This window comes from Dama dama, chromosome 31 (genome assembly GCF_033118175.1).
Source record: "Dama dama isolate Ldn47 chromosome 31, ASM3311817v1, whole genome shotgun sequence".
NCBI classification, from domain to species: domain Eukaryota; kingdom Metazoa; phylum Chordata; class Mammalia; order Artiodactyla; family Cervidae; genus Dama; species Dama dama.
In genome coordinates this window covers 21,163,812-21,183,749 of record NC_083711.1, presented here as the reverse complement: position 1 = coordinate 21,183,749, position 19,938 = coordinate 21,163,812, and the positions used below count along the sequence as shown (strand labels likewise).

Here is a 19,938-nt window from a genome sequence, read left to right as displayed (position 1 = left end):
ACATTTTCTGACAATTTATATCAAGGTAGGCTGGCAAGCAAGGTAAGTTTTGAATAGCTCTTGCTATAGTATCACCCAGGGAGGCAAAATATTCTGGCTGAACTGTTGTATAACAGATGTTTGAGTTCTGATTTGCCAGGGTTATAAATAAGATTTAAGCTAGCCTTAAACTGGAGAGAAACTCCACACACTTGGAGTAGACAAAGCCCTTATGTAGGCATCCAGAGACATAGCAACTGATTCCAATGCAAACACTCTCCCATAATTTAATTTATTAATGCATAATGTTAGCACTGGTTCAAAATTTGCCTGATGTTCTTTGCTGGTTTCATCAGGCAGCTAATAACTTACATGTCTAAGTGGTGTCTGTTGAAATAAACTTGGATTAGATGTAGAACTTGGACTTAGCTACCACTTCACGATATTTTAGTTTTAATTAAGTGTCACACTCAAAATAAGTGATGAGTGAGCTCTTCCTGGTCTTATTATGGACTGCAGGCCCTAATGCCATGTGAGCACAAATTGCTTCACTCATCACTCAGAGAACATCCTCCAGCCTGATTGACATAAAGGGATATTTTCTATGTTCATTTACTTTAAATGAACTAATCAAAAGGACTGGTTTTAAAATATGGGACAAGTGGTCTTATTGCTTCCTGTGTTATAACCGTTAAAGTATCATCTACAGTTGTTCTCTTTTTATTAATACATTATTTTGCTGAGCATTTCTATACAATAAAATTATTTAAATTAGGTTTGGAGTTTTAAATTTTATATCTCCTTCCTAACTTATTGTATGCTATTTAATTCCAAACAATGTACTTTAAGAAAAAATGATTTTTTTTGTTTTCAAAACAAAATTATATTCAAATCAGCATGAACTTCACTTCACTTTTCCTCTCTGTTATTATGTACTCACTTTAATTTCTTAGTAAGCCCAGGTTCTTAAGTTCTCGACATGTGGGAGAGTCTCAATATGTAGGTAATTGATTTTCATCCAGTGCTGTGGTTTGGTGACAGATGAGAGTATATTGATCGTAAATATTTTGCCCCACCATTTTGGTCTTCCCAAGGTCATCATTTCTTGACACATTTGTACAGGACTTCTCATCTTCAATTTTAGTTGCTTCTTTCTTTTTACCACATTTGCCCTTTATTTTCATTCATTTATTTCATTCTTTTGAACATCTGTTAGCTTTTGAGTAGCAGTCATTTGGATGATATTTTATACATTTTTATGTTTATATGTGAAAAGTGTGTTTGAATTTGAAGCAAACACATGATTATTGAATAATGCATGGTAGCAGAACTTTTTCACTTAATATATCTCTAATCTAATATATGCAAATTAAAAAAATTAATATAGCAAGATATACATTCTCAAAAATAAAATAGACTACTGAAAGTAAAACAGATTTAAAGATGCTCTTTATTGGATTCAAGCAACAGAAACATTCATGGAGTGATATGAATAAGAAATTTTTCATGGTTTTTTGTTTGTTTGCCATAGTATCACTTTATTTATGCATGCGTATTTTAAGCATGGACTACCTTCCACATCCTATGCTGGGTAGATGGACAAAGATGGATAAGACATGTTCTCTTTTTCCGAGAATAAATATGTTATGCACTCTCCCAAGTCAGTGTCCAACAGAAAGGCTCTTTCTGCCTCATGTTACTTGCCCCTCTAGAAGGTTGATTTTGGTTCAGATGTAGGGGAGAGCATTTTATTCTCTCATCAGAGAATGGAGTGGTGTGGGCTTGTGCTCTAGAGAAGCTGTCCCCAATCTTTTTGGCACCAAGGACTCATTTTGTGGAAGAAAATTTTTCCATGGACAGGGTCGAGGGGTATGTATTCAGGGTGACTGAAGTGCCTTACATGTACTGTGCACTTTATTTCTGTTGTTATTACATCAGCTCCACTTCAGAGCATCAGACATTAGATACCTGCTTCAGAGCATCTGGGGCTTCCCACGTGGCACCAGTGGTAAAGAACCTTCCTGCCAATGCAGAAGACCTAAGAGACACAGGTTGGATCGCCTGGAGGAGGGCATAGCAACCCACTCCAGAATTCTTGCCTGGACAGTCCTATGGACAGAGGAGCCTGGCGGGCTATGGTGCATAGGGTTGCATAGAATCAGACACTGCTGAGGTGACTTAGCAAGCACTTAGCACCCGAGAGCACTGGCTCTCTGGACAGGCTGTGGGTGTGGCTGCTTTGTAGGGATCTGGCCAGTGAGGGGAGGGGACAGAAATCTCCGGAGGCCAATTCAGCTGTGGACAGCTCAGACCCCAGACCACAGTGCCAGGCACAGAATCCTTATACAAAACCCGCTGCCGCCATCTTGGATTGAACGGCCTGCGCAGTCTGCAAATCCGGTTCCTGAGCTGAGCTATCAGTCCTTGTAGCAGAAGGAACTCTGGTCTGAAAGGCGAGGGACGAGACCTACGCATGCAACACGCTGTAAGCAAGAGAAACTATGACTAAGCGCAAAGGGGAAAAAAAAGAGAGAGAAAGAGAGAAAGGTTAGACTTGATTTTATTACCCAGATTCTGTTTTTATTCTCTGGCAGTTGTTAATGGGCTTTGCCAGGGACAAATCCCCTTTCTGTCTTTTGTCCTGTTCCTCATTCTTAAGGGATGAAAGTTCCTCTTCTGTAACTGTCCCCTGTTGATTTCAGGGATCATCATAACACCAGATATAGGAATGGAATTTCTCCCTAGGTGCCATCTGATGGTTTCATTGATGGCAGACCTCAGCCCTAGATGTTTGTACTCCTGAGCAACCACCATTTGTCTAACTTTTTGGAGACAAAGTTCATCAGCCAATTTAGGGTGCATGGCCCAAATGTTAGCTAGAGTAATGGTCAGATGTTAATTTTTTTTCCTAAATATGAATATATTTATGACCTTTGCCTGTAGAGAAGAGTGCCTTGATGTGGAGGTTCACGGGTGGGGCTCGGTCTTCCTGGTCACATTTTGGTGATTTTTTTGGTCAAAGGATTTAGCTAAATATGGGAGGGCCAGGGAAGGAACCTGAAGCAATGGCTTTCAAATTCATTTAATTGTTTTTTAATTGGAGTATAATTGCTTTACAGTGCTATGTTAGTTTCTGCCAAGTAACAATGTGAATCAGCTATATGTGTACCATGTACCCCTTCCCTCTTGAGCCTTCCTCCCACCCCACACCCATCCCACCCCTTAGATTCTCACGGAGCACTGACCTGAGCTTCCTGTACTATACACCAACTTCTGACCAGTTATCTATTTTACACATAGCAGTGTATATATGTCGACGCTGCTCCCTTTCCTTTCGGCCATGTCCACAGGTCCATTCTCTCCATCTGTGTCTCTGTTCCTGTCTTGCAAATAGGTTCACCACTACCATTTTTCTAAATTTCAAATACAGGTATTAATATGCATGATGTTTGTGTTGTCTTTCTGACCTACTTTACTCTGTATGACAGATCCTGGGTTCATCCACATCACTACAAATGACCCAATTTCCTTCCTTTTTATGGCTGAGTAATGGTATATATGTACCACATCTTCTTTATCTGCTCATCTGTCAATGGATATCTATGTTGATTCTATGTCCTAGCTATTGTAACTAGTGCTGCAGTGCACATTGGGGTACATGTTTCTTTTTTAATTGTGGTTTTCTCAGGATATTTGCCCAGTATTGGGGTTGCTGGGTCATATGATATTTTAATTCTTAGTTTTGTTAAGGAACCTCCATAGTGTTCTCCATAGTGGATGTATCAATTTAATTTACTACCAACAGTGCAAGGGGGTTCCCTTTCTCCACACCCTCTCCAGCATTTATTGTTTGTAGATCTTTTTGATGATGGTCATCCTGACAAATGTGAAATGATCCCTCATTTTAGTTTTGATCTGCAGAATAACTGAAGTAATGGCTTTTTTTTTTTTTTTTCTCTTTAAATTCTTGAAAGTTCCTTTCACATTTGGAATTTCCTTTTAAAAGGATCATCATCCTTTCCTTTCAACTTTTCCTATAGAGACCTAACTATTAGATCGTAGTTAGGGTTCCAGATATGTCAAAACTCAGCCATCCCCTGGATATCCTTAAGCTGCCTGCTAGCTTTAGGAGGGGTAAGCCTGAAAACGTCTTCCTTCCTTTCTTGGGGTAGGTGTCTCTGACCTGTGAGAATGAAACCTTCGTGGATCATCCTAGTTCATGGTGTTTGTGTCTGGTTTTCTTGACCACCCTATATCCTTCATTAGCTAGGTGGTTCAGAGGAGTTACAGCAATTTTGTCAGAGATATCCTTAGTGAGATTGATGATCATAATTTCGTCTACAGACTGGGTGAGGGAACTCAGTTTTAGGTCATCTTAGCTAAAAATTTCCTCAAAGACAGTGAGTGTGTTTTTGAACCCTTGTGGCAGTATTTAACGGTATTGTTAAATAATATAGAAGAAGGCATATTTTAAATTTAATACAGAACACCAGGTCCTGGTGAACAGTAGAGTGGCCAGCAGGGTATAATGATTGGGAACTACTGAATGTATATTTTGGTAGCTTAATTGACTGTCCTGTGGTCCTGTATCATCCAGTATACCCCATCAGGCTTCTCTATAGGGCAAATGAGGGTTTTATTGGATGATTGGCATGGCCTAGTAAGACCCTGGTCAATTAGGCCCTGTATAATAGGGGCAGTGATCAGTAAGGCCTCTCAATGGACAGTGTACTGTTTTCTCTTGGATCATATGTCCAGGTTTTAGTCCATGGACTATCACAAGAGCTTCCATAGCTCTTCCTACCCATCCCTAGACCCAGACTTCGGGATTTACTCCTGTGAGATCAACTTGCTTTGTCCTGGGAGGTCTGTCCTCGGCCATTAATGTTATCATCTTGTGTCCCATGTCTAGGGGAACACCAATCTTTAGTTTATCTCCCAATAGGTGAATATTAGCTTCCAATTTATATAATATATTCCTTCTAGCAGGGGTATAGGGCGTTAGGGAACATATGAGAAGGAATGGGTGAGAATGTATTCATCTAATTTGCTTCCTAATGGCTCACAGCTCTTGTGACAGTTTGTCTGATCTGTTGTTTGTAACCCAGTAAGTGGCACCGGTGTTGACTAAGTTGACTAAGGATTTGACAGGTTTTCTCCTTATGTCCAATGTCATTCTGGGCTCTTTGGGGGTCAGTTGGAGTGCTAGCTCAGGAGCCTACTGGTCCAATTATTCTCTGTCTATTTGGACCATCTGACTTTGAGAACCATCTTACTTTGAGGCTTCTCCGATGGTTCAGCAGGTAAAGAGTCCACCTGCAATGCAGGAGTCGAGGAGAATATGGTTTGATCACTCATAAGGAAGATTCCCTGGAGTAGGAAATGGAAATCCACTCCAGTATTCTTGCCTGGAAAATTCAGTGGACAGAGGATCCTGGCAGGTGACAGTCCATGGGGGCCGCAAAGAGCCAGAAATGACTGAGCACATGGCACATATGACTTTAAAGATAGTGGCTACAATCTGCTGTTTCCATCCCCCTTTGGGGGTGATGAGGGAATTCTTCCTTCCAGTGTTCCTCTTGTTTACATGTGACACTGATTGGCTCCTAGTTTCCTTGACTGGCTATTCCTTGATGGGAATTGAGGGTTACTCACTGTAGATGAGAGTCTCTGTGGGTGGTTAGTTCAGATTCCCGTGCCAACCATCAACTGCCAATAGGCAGGCTTGCCTCTCTAATTTTTATCCTCTGACTTTTCCTCCTCTGAATCTCAGCTGTTAAACACTTGGTAGGTGACCTCCACCAGGAAAAATATAGGAGTGTCTGATTGTATTTCCAGTTTCTGAAGTTTGCCTTTAATATTTTGGAAATAAAATAGGACTTCAGGGTTGCATTCCCTTCCAGTGACTAAGGGTCAGTAGTATAGATTCAGAGGCGTTTCTCGAGCTCTCTAGGAATGCTGAAGGGTTTTCCATTGGCTCCTGATTGATTTCCTTTTTCTTTTTCCGATTAACAGGTTTTGTTTTGTTTTGTTTTCCCCTGCTGCCTAGCTTCCCTTTAGACAGTGTTTTTGTAATGGATCAGCCTCTATATTCTACCCCTTTATCCATTGTCTTGGTGGTCCCAGTTGGGTTTGTTATCTGGGACTGCTTGATTCTCTGGTCTGTAAATGGGATGAGCTTCATTGTTTCTCTTCTCTCTGTTTCCCCTTGTGCTTTTCAAAATGTTATGACCTTTTCTTCCCCTGTTAGGAGTGCATTTAAGGAGGCTCTGAATCTCAGCCCAGGTGGGGTCATGGGTATGAAAGTTTCCTCTAATCAGATGCAGGTATGCTTTTCTTCCCTCAACCCCTCAATATGACTTTTCTGGGTATACAAATCAGCAGTGGTAAATGGGATAGGTATGTGGATGAGCCCTTCTCTCTCAGGGACCTACCTTAAAGGGAGTATTTTCCATGGGTTGTTGGACACTGGCTGGTAATTATCCCACTTCATGTACTTTCTGGACTGCATTCTGGGAGAGGGGGACTGGTATTTCATACCAGAAAGTCATCAGGGGACAGGTCAAGGACTGGTAGAGGCTTAGTCTCCTTTGCTATTATCTCAGTGGAGGAGAGACCATGTCCCTTTTAAAGGCCTGTGTTCTGATATAAGACCATAAAAAACTAGACAAGGAACGCCATCCCATTTCTTTTGTCTTTGACATTGCAGTTCTGGTTGTAAAATGATATAATTTAGAAATCTAACTACTGAGGGAAGAGTTAGAGTGATTTGTTGGCACGCAAATGCTATATATTTGACCCAAGTAAGATTGCTGGTTTGGGAAATTTGGAACCAGCACTGAACTATTAATGGATTCTTCAGTGACCACAATAGGAGTCATCCAAGGGCCACAGCCTTAGCCATCCTCCCTCTGAGGCCTGAGCATGTCTGGAGTCTAAAGGGTGGGTTCAGGGAGTCGGTCCCACCTGGGTCATCAAAAGTGTATTTCTAATCCTCTCCCCCAAACCTCCAATGAGTTGTCCCCAGCAAGAGTTCCTTCCTCCTGATGTTGCTTGTGCCAATAGAAGAGACCAAGTTTTGTTCAGAAGAAAAGGAAAGCTTTACTCTTTGATCAGAGAATACAGATGATTGAGCTCCTGCTCTAGAGCAGCATTTCCTAATATTTTTGGCTCCAGGGACTGGTTTCATGGAAGATAATTTTTTCACCAATGGTAGGTGTGTGGTTCAGGCAGTAGTGTGAGCCATGGGGGAATGATGGAGAGTGGCAGATGAAGCTTTACTTGTTTCCACACCACTCACTTCCTGCTGTGTGGTTTGGTTCCTAAAAGGCTGTGGACCAGTGGGTTGGGCACTCCTGCTCTAGAGTATACACTCTTCCCAAAAGTTCATTGGCAGGGATGCTTTATAGGATTCTTGTCATCAGGAGAGAAGAGTGGTATTCTTGTCTATTGGGCACACCTGTGTTGCTCAGGGCACTCCAGATCAAAGTGTTGGGTGCAACATTTCTGCACAGGGTCATTGAAGCTAAAGTGTTGGGTGCAGAAACTTCACACTGGAAATTCCTATTTGAAATGCCAGGTGCATGACCTCTACAAAGGGCATCCTATGAGCAGGTGAAACTTGACTAAAACACAAAGAAAAAAAAATCAGACTTCATTACACAGTTTCTATTTTCATTTCCCAGTAATTGTAATGGATTTTTCTTGTGACATATAGTCCATTGGGGAAATAGATGTGTGAACAAAATTGAGTATATGTTAATTGCTACTGGGGAATGGTATAGAAACTCACAACAGCGTTCCTTGGTTTTACATTAATTTTAAATAAAATAGCAATAAGTTAACTTGAATAAGGGAATATAATGTCTTTGTTATAAGGGAATATAGTGTTTTTATAGTCTCTTGTTCAAGTTATATTTATATAATTGCATATGAGTAATTTCTACTTACAAATAATTATAAAATTCTTATTAATACATTCCACTATAATATTTTAGGTGCTCTAAAAGAAAATACTACAGGATTTGAGCAGGCAATGAAGAGTTTGGTTTGCTCCTGGAGGAGCACTCAAATAAGGTTTTGGTGGAAAGTAGTTAAGGTTGCACAATTACAATTACAAAGGAGAAGGGCTCTATTGAATAAGAAGAATACTTCAGAAAGAAAGAAATAAATAGGAAAATAGACCCTATTTGCAAAATTTCTTGATAGTTGCCTATTGTGTGTGTTTTGTTTTGATCTGGTTTTGATCCCATACTTGGAAACTGTCAGAAAATAAAATTGAATAAAATTAGATCATGTCCAGCTTGTTGAATATCTTACATGCCAAGTGTGTAAGAGTTTGGATTTTATCCTACTCAACAGGAAGATTAAACATGTTGGATTTTCACAACCCAGTATTGACCACATCTTAATGTACACATGGAATGGTCTTCTCATTTTATAGATTATGGTTCATTCAGTATGAAATATAATTGAATATCCTATATTATAAGCAAGTTCCTAATTGAAGTCGGTGGTTTTGGACTTGGACCTATATTCGACATAACAATGGTAAGCACCTGGAAGCTACTTAAAATAGAAATACGTAGGCCCTACACCAGATATACTGAATCAGGATTTTCAGGGATGGGGCCAGAATCAAACAAAAACAACCATTGCAATGTGGAATGTAGGCCTCAGACCACTCACTAGACTAAGCTAGCAGTGGTGAGACATTAAAACTAAAGCAGTGAGGATGCAAAACAGAAGCAGATTCGGGAGATAATTAAAGGAAGAGTGAGTTGAACTTGTTGAGTTTTCTGTTAATGAGAGGCAAGGATAAGAGAACCTTGGATATCTGTTTTTTTGGTGGTTTATTTTTTTTTTTTTCCTGGCAAAATAGATTCAGTAGATAAAAATAGCAAAACTTCAGCTCAGTTCAGTTCAGTTGCTCAGTCATGTCCGACTCTGTGACCCTGTGAACTGCATCACAACAGGCCTCCCTGTCTATCACCAACTGCCAGAGTCTACCCAAACCCTTGAGTCGGTGATGCCATCCAACCATCTCATCCTCTGTCGTCCCCTTCTCCTGCCCTCAATCTTTCCCAGTATCAGGGTCTTTTCAAATGAGTCAGTTCTTCGCATCAGGTGGCCAAATTATTGGGGTTTCAGCTTCAACATCAGTCCTTCCAATGAACACCCAGGACTGATCTCCTTTAGGATGGACTGGTTGGATCTCCTTGCAGTCCCAGGGACTCTCAAGAGTCTTCTCCAACACCACAGTTCAAAAGCATCAATTCTTTTGAACTGTGGTGTTGGAGAAGACTCTTGAGAGTCTTCAGTAGATAGATTCAATAGATAAAAATAGCAAAACTTTACAGTAGAGATAAAGTATGAGATAAGACAGCATATCCTGAGATTAATATGCTTCCTTTGAGAAATATGTTTTTTTTTTTTTAAGTAAAGAAGTATAATGGTTATTAGGAAATGTGTTTCTATACCTTAAAATGATAATGAGAAGATAGTACATATACATACAAATTCTATCTATAATCAATATATGAAAGACAGAATGGTGGGAGGAAAGAAGCTGATTTTTGTTTGAGGGCTTATAATAGGCTAAATTATACCGGGCATTTTTTTTTTTTTTAAATATATGAAAGGTATAGGATGTAGTTAAGATCACAGACACTAGATTCAAATCTGACTTCACCATATGTATTGGATGAGTGACCTTTAGTAAGCCATGTCACCATCCTTTGCCTCAGCTTATAATAGGAATGAAATATCAACTTAATAGAACTGTTTAAGGATTAAATGAGGTATTTTAGGTACACTGCTTAAACCAGTGCTCCATACATAGTAAACAATATACTCACAGTAGAATGAAGGTATACAAAATTCCAAGAAAATAAAATAAGAAAGATATAACTAAGAAACCAAATACTTAAGGCATATATGGTAAAAAGCAGTGTAATAACCAAAAAGACTGAAATAAAAGTACCATAATCAGTAAAGTGAGCCAAGAATTAGGGATCAAAAAATAGGACAGATAAAAAACCACACAGTCAGCAGTATCTCATCTTTTATTAAATCAAATAAAAAATGAAATCTGAAAATTGTTATTGGATTTGCAAATTAGAAGTTTGTGGTTGACCTTAGGAACAGCAAACTTATTAGTTGAATATAAAGTAAAAAGTAACTTGTCTTAGAATAAAAAATGGGGACCTGGAGTGTTCTTCTTTATTTTTTTATTTTCTTTTTTCCCTACTAGGATGACCCAGAGGGATGGGATGGGGAGGGAGGAAGAAGGGGGGCTCAGGATGGGGAACACATGTAAATCCATGGCTGATTCATATCAATGTATGGCAAAAACCACTACAATATTGTAAAGTAATTAGCCTCCAGCTAATATAAATAGTAATCTGAGAGACAAGAAAGGCTTTCTTTTTATATTATTTGACTGTCTTATTTTCTTTTTCATTATTTATTTTTTTAGAATGGAAACTGTCTATAGCTTAACAGGAAGAAGTCAATAGAAAAAGAATCATTAAGCAGTTTCACCAGTTGCTCTTAAAAGGACCCACAAGATCTAACAACTGAGATATTTTTCTAAATGAATATGGGAATATTGAAGACAGATGAGCTCAAATATGCAAAAAGCACAGTGATGGAAAGGAATTACACTAAAATGTTTACCTTTGTCTTGATAAACTTAGGTGAAAACATTTATTTAAAAAAATAGTTTTGATCATATGTTCACAGCCATCAAAATTCCTAAAATGTTTGATGATAGAATATTTCTCTTTTAAGTGTTCCAAAGGTTCTGAGTTTTCACAAACATTGTAGTAATTTAAGTGAATCAACTAGATCATGCTTAGATGGCTTTAATATATTGACATGAAAATTCAATAATAAAAAGTGAATAACAAGTTACAGGCATAATGCTCAAAGTGGGTACAATTTAAAAATGTTTTCAATGAAAAAAACGAGGAAATCATATTCATTCGATATAATCAATAATTTTAAAGATCCTTCCATGAATAAGACTCCTTGAAAGGTTTTGTAGTTACCAGATATCTTAGTTCTGTTAACTCCCTTGATGTGGAAAGTGAAAGCGAAAGTCACTCAGTTGTGTCTGACTCTCTGCTACTCCATGGGCTATAGAATTCATGGATTCTCCAGGCCAGAATACTGGAGTGGGTAGCCTTTCCCTTTCCCAGGGGATCCTCCCAACCCAGGGACTGAATCCAGGTTTCCCACATTGCAGGCAGATTCTTACCAGCTAAGCCACAAGGGAAGCCCAGGAATACTGGAATGGATAGCCTATTCCTTCTCCAGCGGATCTTCCCGACCCAGGAATCGAACCAGGGTATCCCGCATTGCAGGCGGATTCTTTACCAATTGAGCTATGAGGGAAGCCCCTTGATGTGAAAGCCTGGGGAAAAAATTGCTTGCTTGATAAATGATACAAGTCATCCTACCAAGATAAATCAGTGCCTTAATTTATCTGTACCTGTCTGTTAGAATTTTGAGTGAATCCAACTGTGCTTTGTATCAGACATGTGGGAGAGTAATTAAATTGTCAGTTTTAAAATTTCTGCAAGTGATAAACTGACCATTTTAAATGTCACTGTTAAATATTATATCAAATTGCAACAGGCTCTCTTGGTCCCTAGATGGATCCTAGAAATGCCAATGACTTCATTATATTTTACTTCTGTAAATTAAGAAAATCTCCTTTGAATATCTGCTGTTTAATCTGCATGCTTCTTTAAATTGCAAATATTAAACTTTGCTATGATAGCAGTAATTTTTGTTACAATGTTGTTTAGGTTCTGTTTTGAGTAGTAATTTTCATTTTTGATAAAAATTATTTCTCCATATTTTCCCCCCATTAGTTCTTCTCATGAAATTGTTTTTTATGTTGTTGATGCTGGTTTCACTGAAGTAGAAAACCTTAACATTTTTTACTTTTTCCCATTTTCAGTAATGTTCTAGTTGATCCAGAGGTAATTCTTATTTTGACTTCTTTGTTGCTGTTCCACCCTTTACTACCTTTCTATGTTCTTTGCCGACAGCCAACCCAATACTCATCATAATATACCCTAAAGGGCTTTTCCCTGAAATTCAGTTGTCAGTTATTCTATCTTCTGACTAATCTCTACTAAATGCCAATTTTGTTTCTATTTACAAATAATGACAAAAATATAAGTCCAGAAATTTTACCGTGACTTTTGAGATCCTCCAATGTACTTTCAAAACTATTTCTCCAATTATAATATATGACCCTAATTCTACATGAGATCAACTTTATCCATATTGATCTACTATTGGGAAAGACACTGATGCTGGGAAAGATTTAGGGCAAGAGGAGAAGGAGGCAACAGAAGATGAGATGTTTGGATAGCGTCTCCAAATCAATGGAAATGAATTTGAACAAATTCCAGGAAATAGTGTGGAGAAGGCAATGGCACTCCACTCCAGTACTCTTGCCTGGAATATCCCATGGATGGAGGAGCCTGGTAGTCTGCAGTCCATGGGGTCGCTAAGAGTTGGACACGACTGAGCGACTTCACCTTCACTTCTCACTTTCATTCATTGGAGAAAGAAATGGCAACCCACTCCAGTGTTCTTGCCTGGAGAATCCCAGGGACGGGGGAGCCTGGTGGGCTGCTGTCTATGGGGTCACAGAGTCAGACACGACTAAAGTGACTTAACAGCAACAGCCAGGCAATAGTGAAGGACAGGGAAGCCTGGTATGCTGCAGTCCATAGGGTCGCAAAAAGTGGGACGCAACTTAGTGATTGAACAACAACAACAATTATTCCCTGAATATTCCTTGAACATTTTTGCCTTAACTGGAATGTCCACCAACATGTATTTCTTACTTGGATTGGCTATCCTCTTTCTGTCCTTCTATTACAATATCTACTCCAGCTTTTCCCCCCCATGTTTTATTGTCCTCTATGCAGCCTTCTTGACCATAAATGTCATAATGGCCATAATTGATACACATCTTGTTTTATCATTCTTCTTTTTATGCAGTATTTTTGCCTTACCAAATAAAGTAGAAATACTTTGACATTAGAAACTATGACATTATTTTCTGTACGATAGCATCTTAAAAGAGTGATTTTCAAGATGCATGTATTCAATAAATACTTACTGATTTTGGTAAATAATTTTAGTTTACCCAATTCTACATTTAAGATAGTACTGCATTTCTTTATTTGAGGGTAGTTCAAAAAAGACGTATTTATCATGAATGCATTCTTCAGGCTGTGAGTGTAAAATGTTTTCTTACTTTAAATAAGATTCTCTATACATCTGTGTCTCTTTTTCTGTCTTGCACACAGAGTTATTGTTACCATCTTTCTAAATTCCATATATATGCATTAGTATACTGTATTGGTAACTTTTGGACTCTGGGAGAAGGCGAGGGTGGGATGATCTGAGAGAATAGCATCGAAACATGTATATTATCAAGTGTGAAACAGATCACCAGTCCAGGATGGATGCATGAGGCAAGTGCTCGGGGCTGGTGCACTGGGATGACCCAGAGGGATGGGATGGGGAGGGAGGTGGGAGGGGGGATCAGGATGGGGAACACATGTAAATCCATGGCTGATTCATGTCAGTGTAGGGCAAAAACCACTACAATACTGTAAAGTAATTAGCCTCCAACTAATAAAAATAAATGAGAAAATAAATAAATAAATGAGACTCTCATGTGAAGATACTGACATTTTGACTATCCAATACCAATTTTAATACAAAATTATGATTGATTGATTGGTTTTTAAGTAATTCTATCATTTAATCAATAATGTTGCTTATGTCAAATGAATCAATCTACGTGACATTGTATCCTTCTCAGTTTCTTCAAAGGTATTACATCTATTCCCAATACATAATAAGAGTAAAATATCAAGATTGGATTTTTCAGCATCAGTGAATGCCATTTTATTACTCAAATTTCACCCAACTCTAAACAGATATTTAAATTTTAAATATTTTATATATATATATTTTTTTTGAATGACATAAAGGCCCCATTTCACTGTCCACTCTCACTATTTATTTATTTATTTTTAGTGCCTAAATTGAAATATCAGAAACAAAGGCAAAGTTAACTGGATAGATATAAATATATCAATCCTGCCCAATTTTCTCTCAACACAACATTGTCATTAGAAGATTATTTCATTTTCTTCTGGCATTTAGGTGCAAAGACTCTGGGAGAGTTCATTTTGTACCATATGTATCTTCCTCTGGGGGAGGTAACCATCGGTCAAGAATGGTCACCAAAAATGATATTAAATCTCTAGAGCGATGATTAAGGCATGACCTTAAATTTTAGTTCTTCAAGTTTATTCCTAGTCTGCACATGTTTTAATGTATCTGTGGGGGTCAATTAGAGTAAATCTAGTCTTTGGGAAATGTATTAAACTAGAGATGTATTAGATATGTATTAAACTAGAGAATTATGTGTTGTCTTTTTATTATATACTTTTAATCCCTGATTTATAGCCTATGTGCCCAGTCATCAAAATATCCATAAAAATATGGTCTTGAGTAATGGATGAATTGATAGTTTGTATGGAGTGAAAATTAACCAAGTGTTTTAATATAAATTAAGTAATCAATTTCAAGATTAATTTCATTTTATTGCAATGAATATGTTATTTATTATACCCATTAGCAAATCTGTGTAAAATTGTTCAGAACTTTTAAAATGCCTGCATGTGTTTGAGTTTTAAAATGGCTGCATCTTTCAAGGTTTGTCTTTTCTGTAAACTCCAAAGGTCAAACTGGGAATTGCTTAAGTAATAATTGGCAGACATTTCTCAAAAGTTCTATCTTTAAACTGAATTTAAGTCGGTGAAGTGATTCCAAAATTTTATATTGCCAGTACTGTCAGTGTTCTGTACCCAGTGTATGATAAACTCTTGGAAAAGTGTTTTTTCATTATTCTGCCATGCATTTATATATATTATCAGTTTAGGAGAAATAGAAGTGAGGGTGATGAGCTTTCCCTTCTAGAAATTTGCATTTAAATATAGTAGAGAAGGATTCCTTGATGGCTCAGTCAGTAAAGAATCTGCCTGCAATGCAAGAGACACAGGAGTTGGGGGTTTGATCCCTGGGTTGGGAAGATCCCCTGGAGGAGGAAATGGCAACCCAATCCAGTATTCTTCCATGGACAGAGTAGCCTGGCTGGCTACAATCCTTGAGGTTACAAAGAGTCAGACACAACTGAGCAATTAACACACATACTAGAGAAGTGAATATCATTATTAACAATATATATTTTACTTATTTAGTGAACATGCCTCGGGATCAAAGACATTTATTTGTTGATGTTATAAATGGAACTATCCAAGAATATTTTGAAAAGTTATTGATATTTTAGTTTTATTTTGAAGATAGAATATAGCCAGCCATGTGGAGGATTAGAGAAAGGGAGATGGCAAAGGAAATAGTTTGCACAAAAGCACACTGGTGAGCAAGTGTGAGTCAGTGGGGAAGTGGAGGATGATTAACTGTAGTTGTCTACAGCTGCAAAAGTATTGAGGAACAATTGGAAATAAACTTGGAAAAGTTAGTTTTTTTTCCATTAAAATGTACATGATAACTTATTAACTGAATAAAACAAATGCACTTTGGAGATTTTTGAGTAGGCAGGTGAAATTAAACAGTTTTTGAAATGTACGCTTGCAGCAACCTGAGAAATATTCTCATGGGAAGAAACATTGAAAAGATATAAGTCAGAAAAAGAAATACAGAATTTGATACATCACTCTCTCAGCTTAGAAGAAATATCTCAGGTTACAAATAAGTGAGTGCATGTATTAGGAAAACAGTGTTGGAAATAAACAAAAATGCATACAAGTAATATTTCAGAAGTCATATATCCAGGACTTTACAATTGATTGGTGATGACCAAAAACTGAATAGTAAAGAGTTAGCAATTTTTGATGCAAGGGTTAAGTGTTCATTTTGAACATGGAGAATTTGAAATTAAAATATGCTATTCAACTGAACGTGAGTTGAGAATTAGAAATTGTAGGATTCAACTATGGGCAAGCATAGACTGGAGAACCAAAGAGAAAAGGCAATTGATGTCATGAAATAAGATGATATCTTAAAGGAGAAAGTATAAGTAGTGAAAAGAGAATAAAAAAATCACAATTCCCTTCTTTCTTCCAACCATATCACTTTTCTGCGTCTGTCCCTCTGTCCATAAGTATGAGTAAACCTTTCCCAGTTTGTAAAGTCCCATGTCCAGAATTGTGGATCCCCTCAAACTCTACACATCTCTACAGATATAATTTCTTAAGAGGCCAATCTCAAATTCCTTGACTTTGTCTACAGTTTGATTCTATTGTCCCCATTGGGGATTAGTTACTTCTCCAAAGAAAAAGTCCTCTTCTGTCAATTCTCACTAGAATTGACAATGTTTATAATAGATACTCTCTTGTTCCTTCATTTGGGGCTTATCTGGTTGCTCAGACAGTAGAGTATCCACCTGCAATGCGGGAGACCTGTGTTCGAACAGTGGGTTCGAAAGATCCCTTGAGGAGGGAAATGCCACTCCAGTATACTTGCCTGGGAAATCCCATGGACAGAGGAACCTGGCCAGCTACAGTTCACAGGGTCACAAAGAGTCAGACTTGACTGAATGACTAACACACTTCCTTGGTTCTTCTAATTTTCTTCCTATTCTAATTCTTTGTTCTTCTTAACATGCTTCTCTCTGAAATATTAGACTTACTAGAACACTTTTTGAGCCCCTATCATATAAGTACTCTCTGAGTATTGATGAAATTATTAATAAAAAAGGACCAAGACTGACAGGAGAGAAGAGAGCTATGTAGCCCATCCTATTTCTCAGGGAGGTTTCCAGAAAAAGGATTCATCAATCAAGTATGGAACATACAAGGAATTATTTTAAAGAGTTTAAATAACATGTATGACAAGTTTTGGTTGGTAAATATTTTCTCCCTTTCTTATATTTTTGATTTCACATTTTGTTTCTTTAAACATTGTCAACATAGGTATGTTAGTTACATCCTTAGTCTAATTTATTTTTTTGAAATTTCATGGGTATATTTCTCTTCTAGGTTATTTCAACTAATTCATGCTCACAGTACCTTATTTCACCATGTATTTTTTAATGTCATAGTTTGAATTAAGGTTGAATAGAGGTCCATTTATGAAAATCTTGTGTAGTCGGGACCGATTATGAAGGGATTTTGTGTTTGCTTCTGCCATGTAGCTGTGAGCACTACATGTGAAATAGCTTTATAAGTTTATTTTCAGCTTGGGGTTTCCCAAAGAACATATATTTACAGTTTCAAAATTCCAAATCTAGGATATGGTAGAACCATGGTTAACCTCTTTAAGGAGAAACATTTTTCCTTTATACAGGCCAGAAGAGCCAAATATCCTTGTCATTCCCTTTTGCCAGTGGGCTAATTTATTCTATACCTTTCTTAACACTAAGGGTGAATCTTATTCTGGTCCAGTGTTTGGTGATGTTCTTTAGCATCCCCTCTTCTCAGCAAACTTGAATCCATCCTCTGCAATCTTTGAGCCTTTCAGTTACTGTGATCCACAAATTCCCAATGTAGGCTTGTACGCTAATTTTCAGATTTTTCTTTTTTTTTTTTTTCCCCTGAAGAACCATTACTTTCCTGAAAAGGTTCAGTTCAGTCGCTCAGTCGTGTCTGACTCTTTGGGACCCCATGGACTGCAGCACACTAGGCTTCCCTGTCCATCACCAACTGCTGGAGCTTGTCCAAACTCATGTCCATCCAGTCAGTGATGCCATCCAACCATCTCATCCTCTGTCACCCGCTTCTCCTCCTGCCTTCAATCTTTCCCAGCATCAGGGTCTTTTTGGAGTCAGTTATTTTTTCTGAAATGGTTAGCTATGCATTTCTGGGAGCAAAGAATGGTGGAACAGTGTTTTAGGGCATGGTCACACTGTCTTGTGTATCATATTATTAGAAATATAAAGCTTTTAATTTATGTTAAAGCATAATTTTAATTATCTTCTGATGTTAGAAGATTCAGCTGTTTTATTCCAAATCTGACAATAAACTTTTTGAATATCTTCTCTATTTTATTGCCATTTTCTGGTTATTTCAGTTAGCTTATTTATTTTGTGAAAAATAAAAAAGGAAAAAGTTTATTCCCCTCTCTTTATGTAGTATCCCCTCTCTTCTGCATGTTTGTCTTCTTTCATGGAAATATTTTAGTAGGTAGTCAAAAAGTACTTAACTTAAAGTTTTAATTATTGTAATAGTAGTGTAGGGTGTACTCTTTTTAAGCAACTTTCCAAATTTTGAGCAAAAATTTTCTGTAGCTGTTGCCCAATCTGGTAGCACACATAAGGCCTAGCCTGTGAATATGGAACAGTTGTCTGAGTATGAATTTTCTCAAAATTTCAACAGAGCTTGAATATGTCTTTTTGAATACACCCTGGTTGTAAAGTGCATAATGATATAATGGATATAATTTGTTAGGTTGTAATTTGTAAAACTTTCATTTCTCTTTCCAGGTAATAAAAGCATAAGAGGATAAATAATTGCTGTTTAGATCATGTGATATAGACACGATGTGTTAATATTTTAGCATTCATGTTTAAAAGCAAAATTAATTTTACTCAAATATTTTCTTTCAGCTCTTCTTCAAGTGACAATTTCACTTAGCAAAGTAGAGCTTAGTGTGGGTGAATCTAAATTCTTCACATGTACAGGTATGTATCTCTACAAATATTTTCAGATAGTTTGTTTCATTCTTCAGTTAGTTATATATATAATGAGTAATTTCATAGCTAAAATATCAGTTCTCTAGAAATAAAACTGTATATTATCATTGGACTTATAATGATTGGAAAAGTAGTAATAAGCTCATTTCACATATGTTTTTTTCATTTTGCATATTAAGCACTATGAATTGTATTTATTACTTTCTAGTTACTAATCTTGACTGTCAAACAAACTAGATTATATATTTTGAAGACAACTTAGAAAATAAATGTATGAATGATAACTTTTAAATAAATTTAAATATTTCCCTCTAGTAATATGAGAATAAATTTATGTTATAATTGAATCATTTTGTTTAGAAATATCATATATCATAATGCCTATGGGACATTATATGGTTCTACCTAAGCAACAAATTTTTATTCAATATGTAAAACTCGCAAATGAACACATTCTACTGCTATTTAGGTTCATAATATTAATTTTCATGCATAAAGGACTTCATATATAAAGTTTTAAAATATTCATTTAGTGCCAACTTGTTTTAATATATTTTAAAATTGTTTTCTTTCATGATTATACTTTAGCAATTCGAAACTGGATTAAATACGTATTTCTGACATAAAGTGCATTATAAAAGTTGTCTTGAGAATAGCATGACTTATGTAAATCATTACTGCAACTAATAAAAAGAGAAACAATTATAACAATGTATCTAAAAATCATATCAAATCATATGAACCTCTAAAATAAAGGCCATGATTCTTCATATATTTGCCTTCTTAAAGGTCTGAATTGATAGGTCTGTTGATGTGTGTTGTTGTACATTTGCAAATGGGAAGACAGAGAGCAGGGGAGAGATTAGTTCAGTACTTTTTTTAATGTCAGCACAGCTTTGGCATAAAAATATAACTCTTTGTTTCTAACCTTTATCCATACTTTATATGCACAATTGCACACATGCACACAACCAGCTCAACTGTATCACAAAATCACAGAAAAAGGAAATTGTTTAAAAAAAATGAATTTGAAAATAAAATCAAATTGTACTATATTCTTGGATTTGCATTATCTTTATAATATATATATATGATGTATTACCTCTGTAGATAATTCATAGATTAAATTAACACATCATTTAAGAATATGAATTAACATCATCTAGTGGTACTGTTTGGCTCTTAGTAATAGGCAAAATAAT

At 36.8% G+C, this 19,938-nt stretch overlaps 1 protein-coding gene across 2 annotated transcripts in view; it reads left to right on the top strand.

Moving 5' to 3' along the window:
- Window positions 1–19,938, top strand: part of NCAM2 (neural cell adhesion molecule 2) — a 550,011-nt gene that overhangs the window by 312,197 nt on the left and 217,876 nt on the right. For both annotated transcript variants that reach the window (XM_061134054.1, XM_061134055.1), the window contains exon 2: window positions 18,650–18,724. In XM_061134054.1, the coding sequence (XP_060990037.1) occupies window positions 18,650–18,724 (75 nt within the window). The remainder of the gene's footprint in view (window positions 1–18,649; window positions 18,725–19,938) is intronic.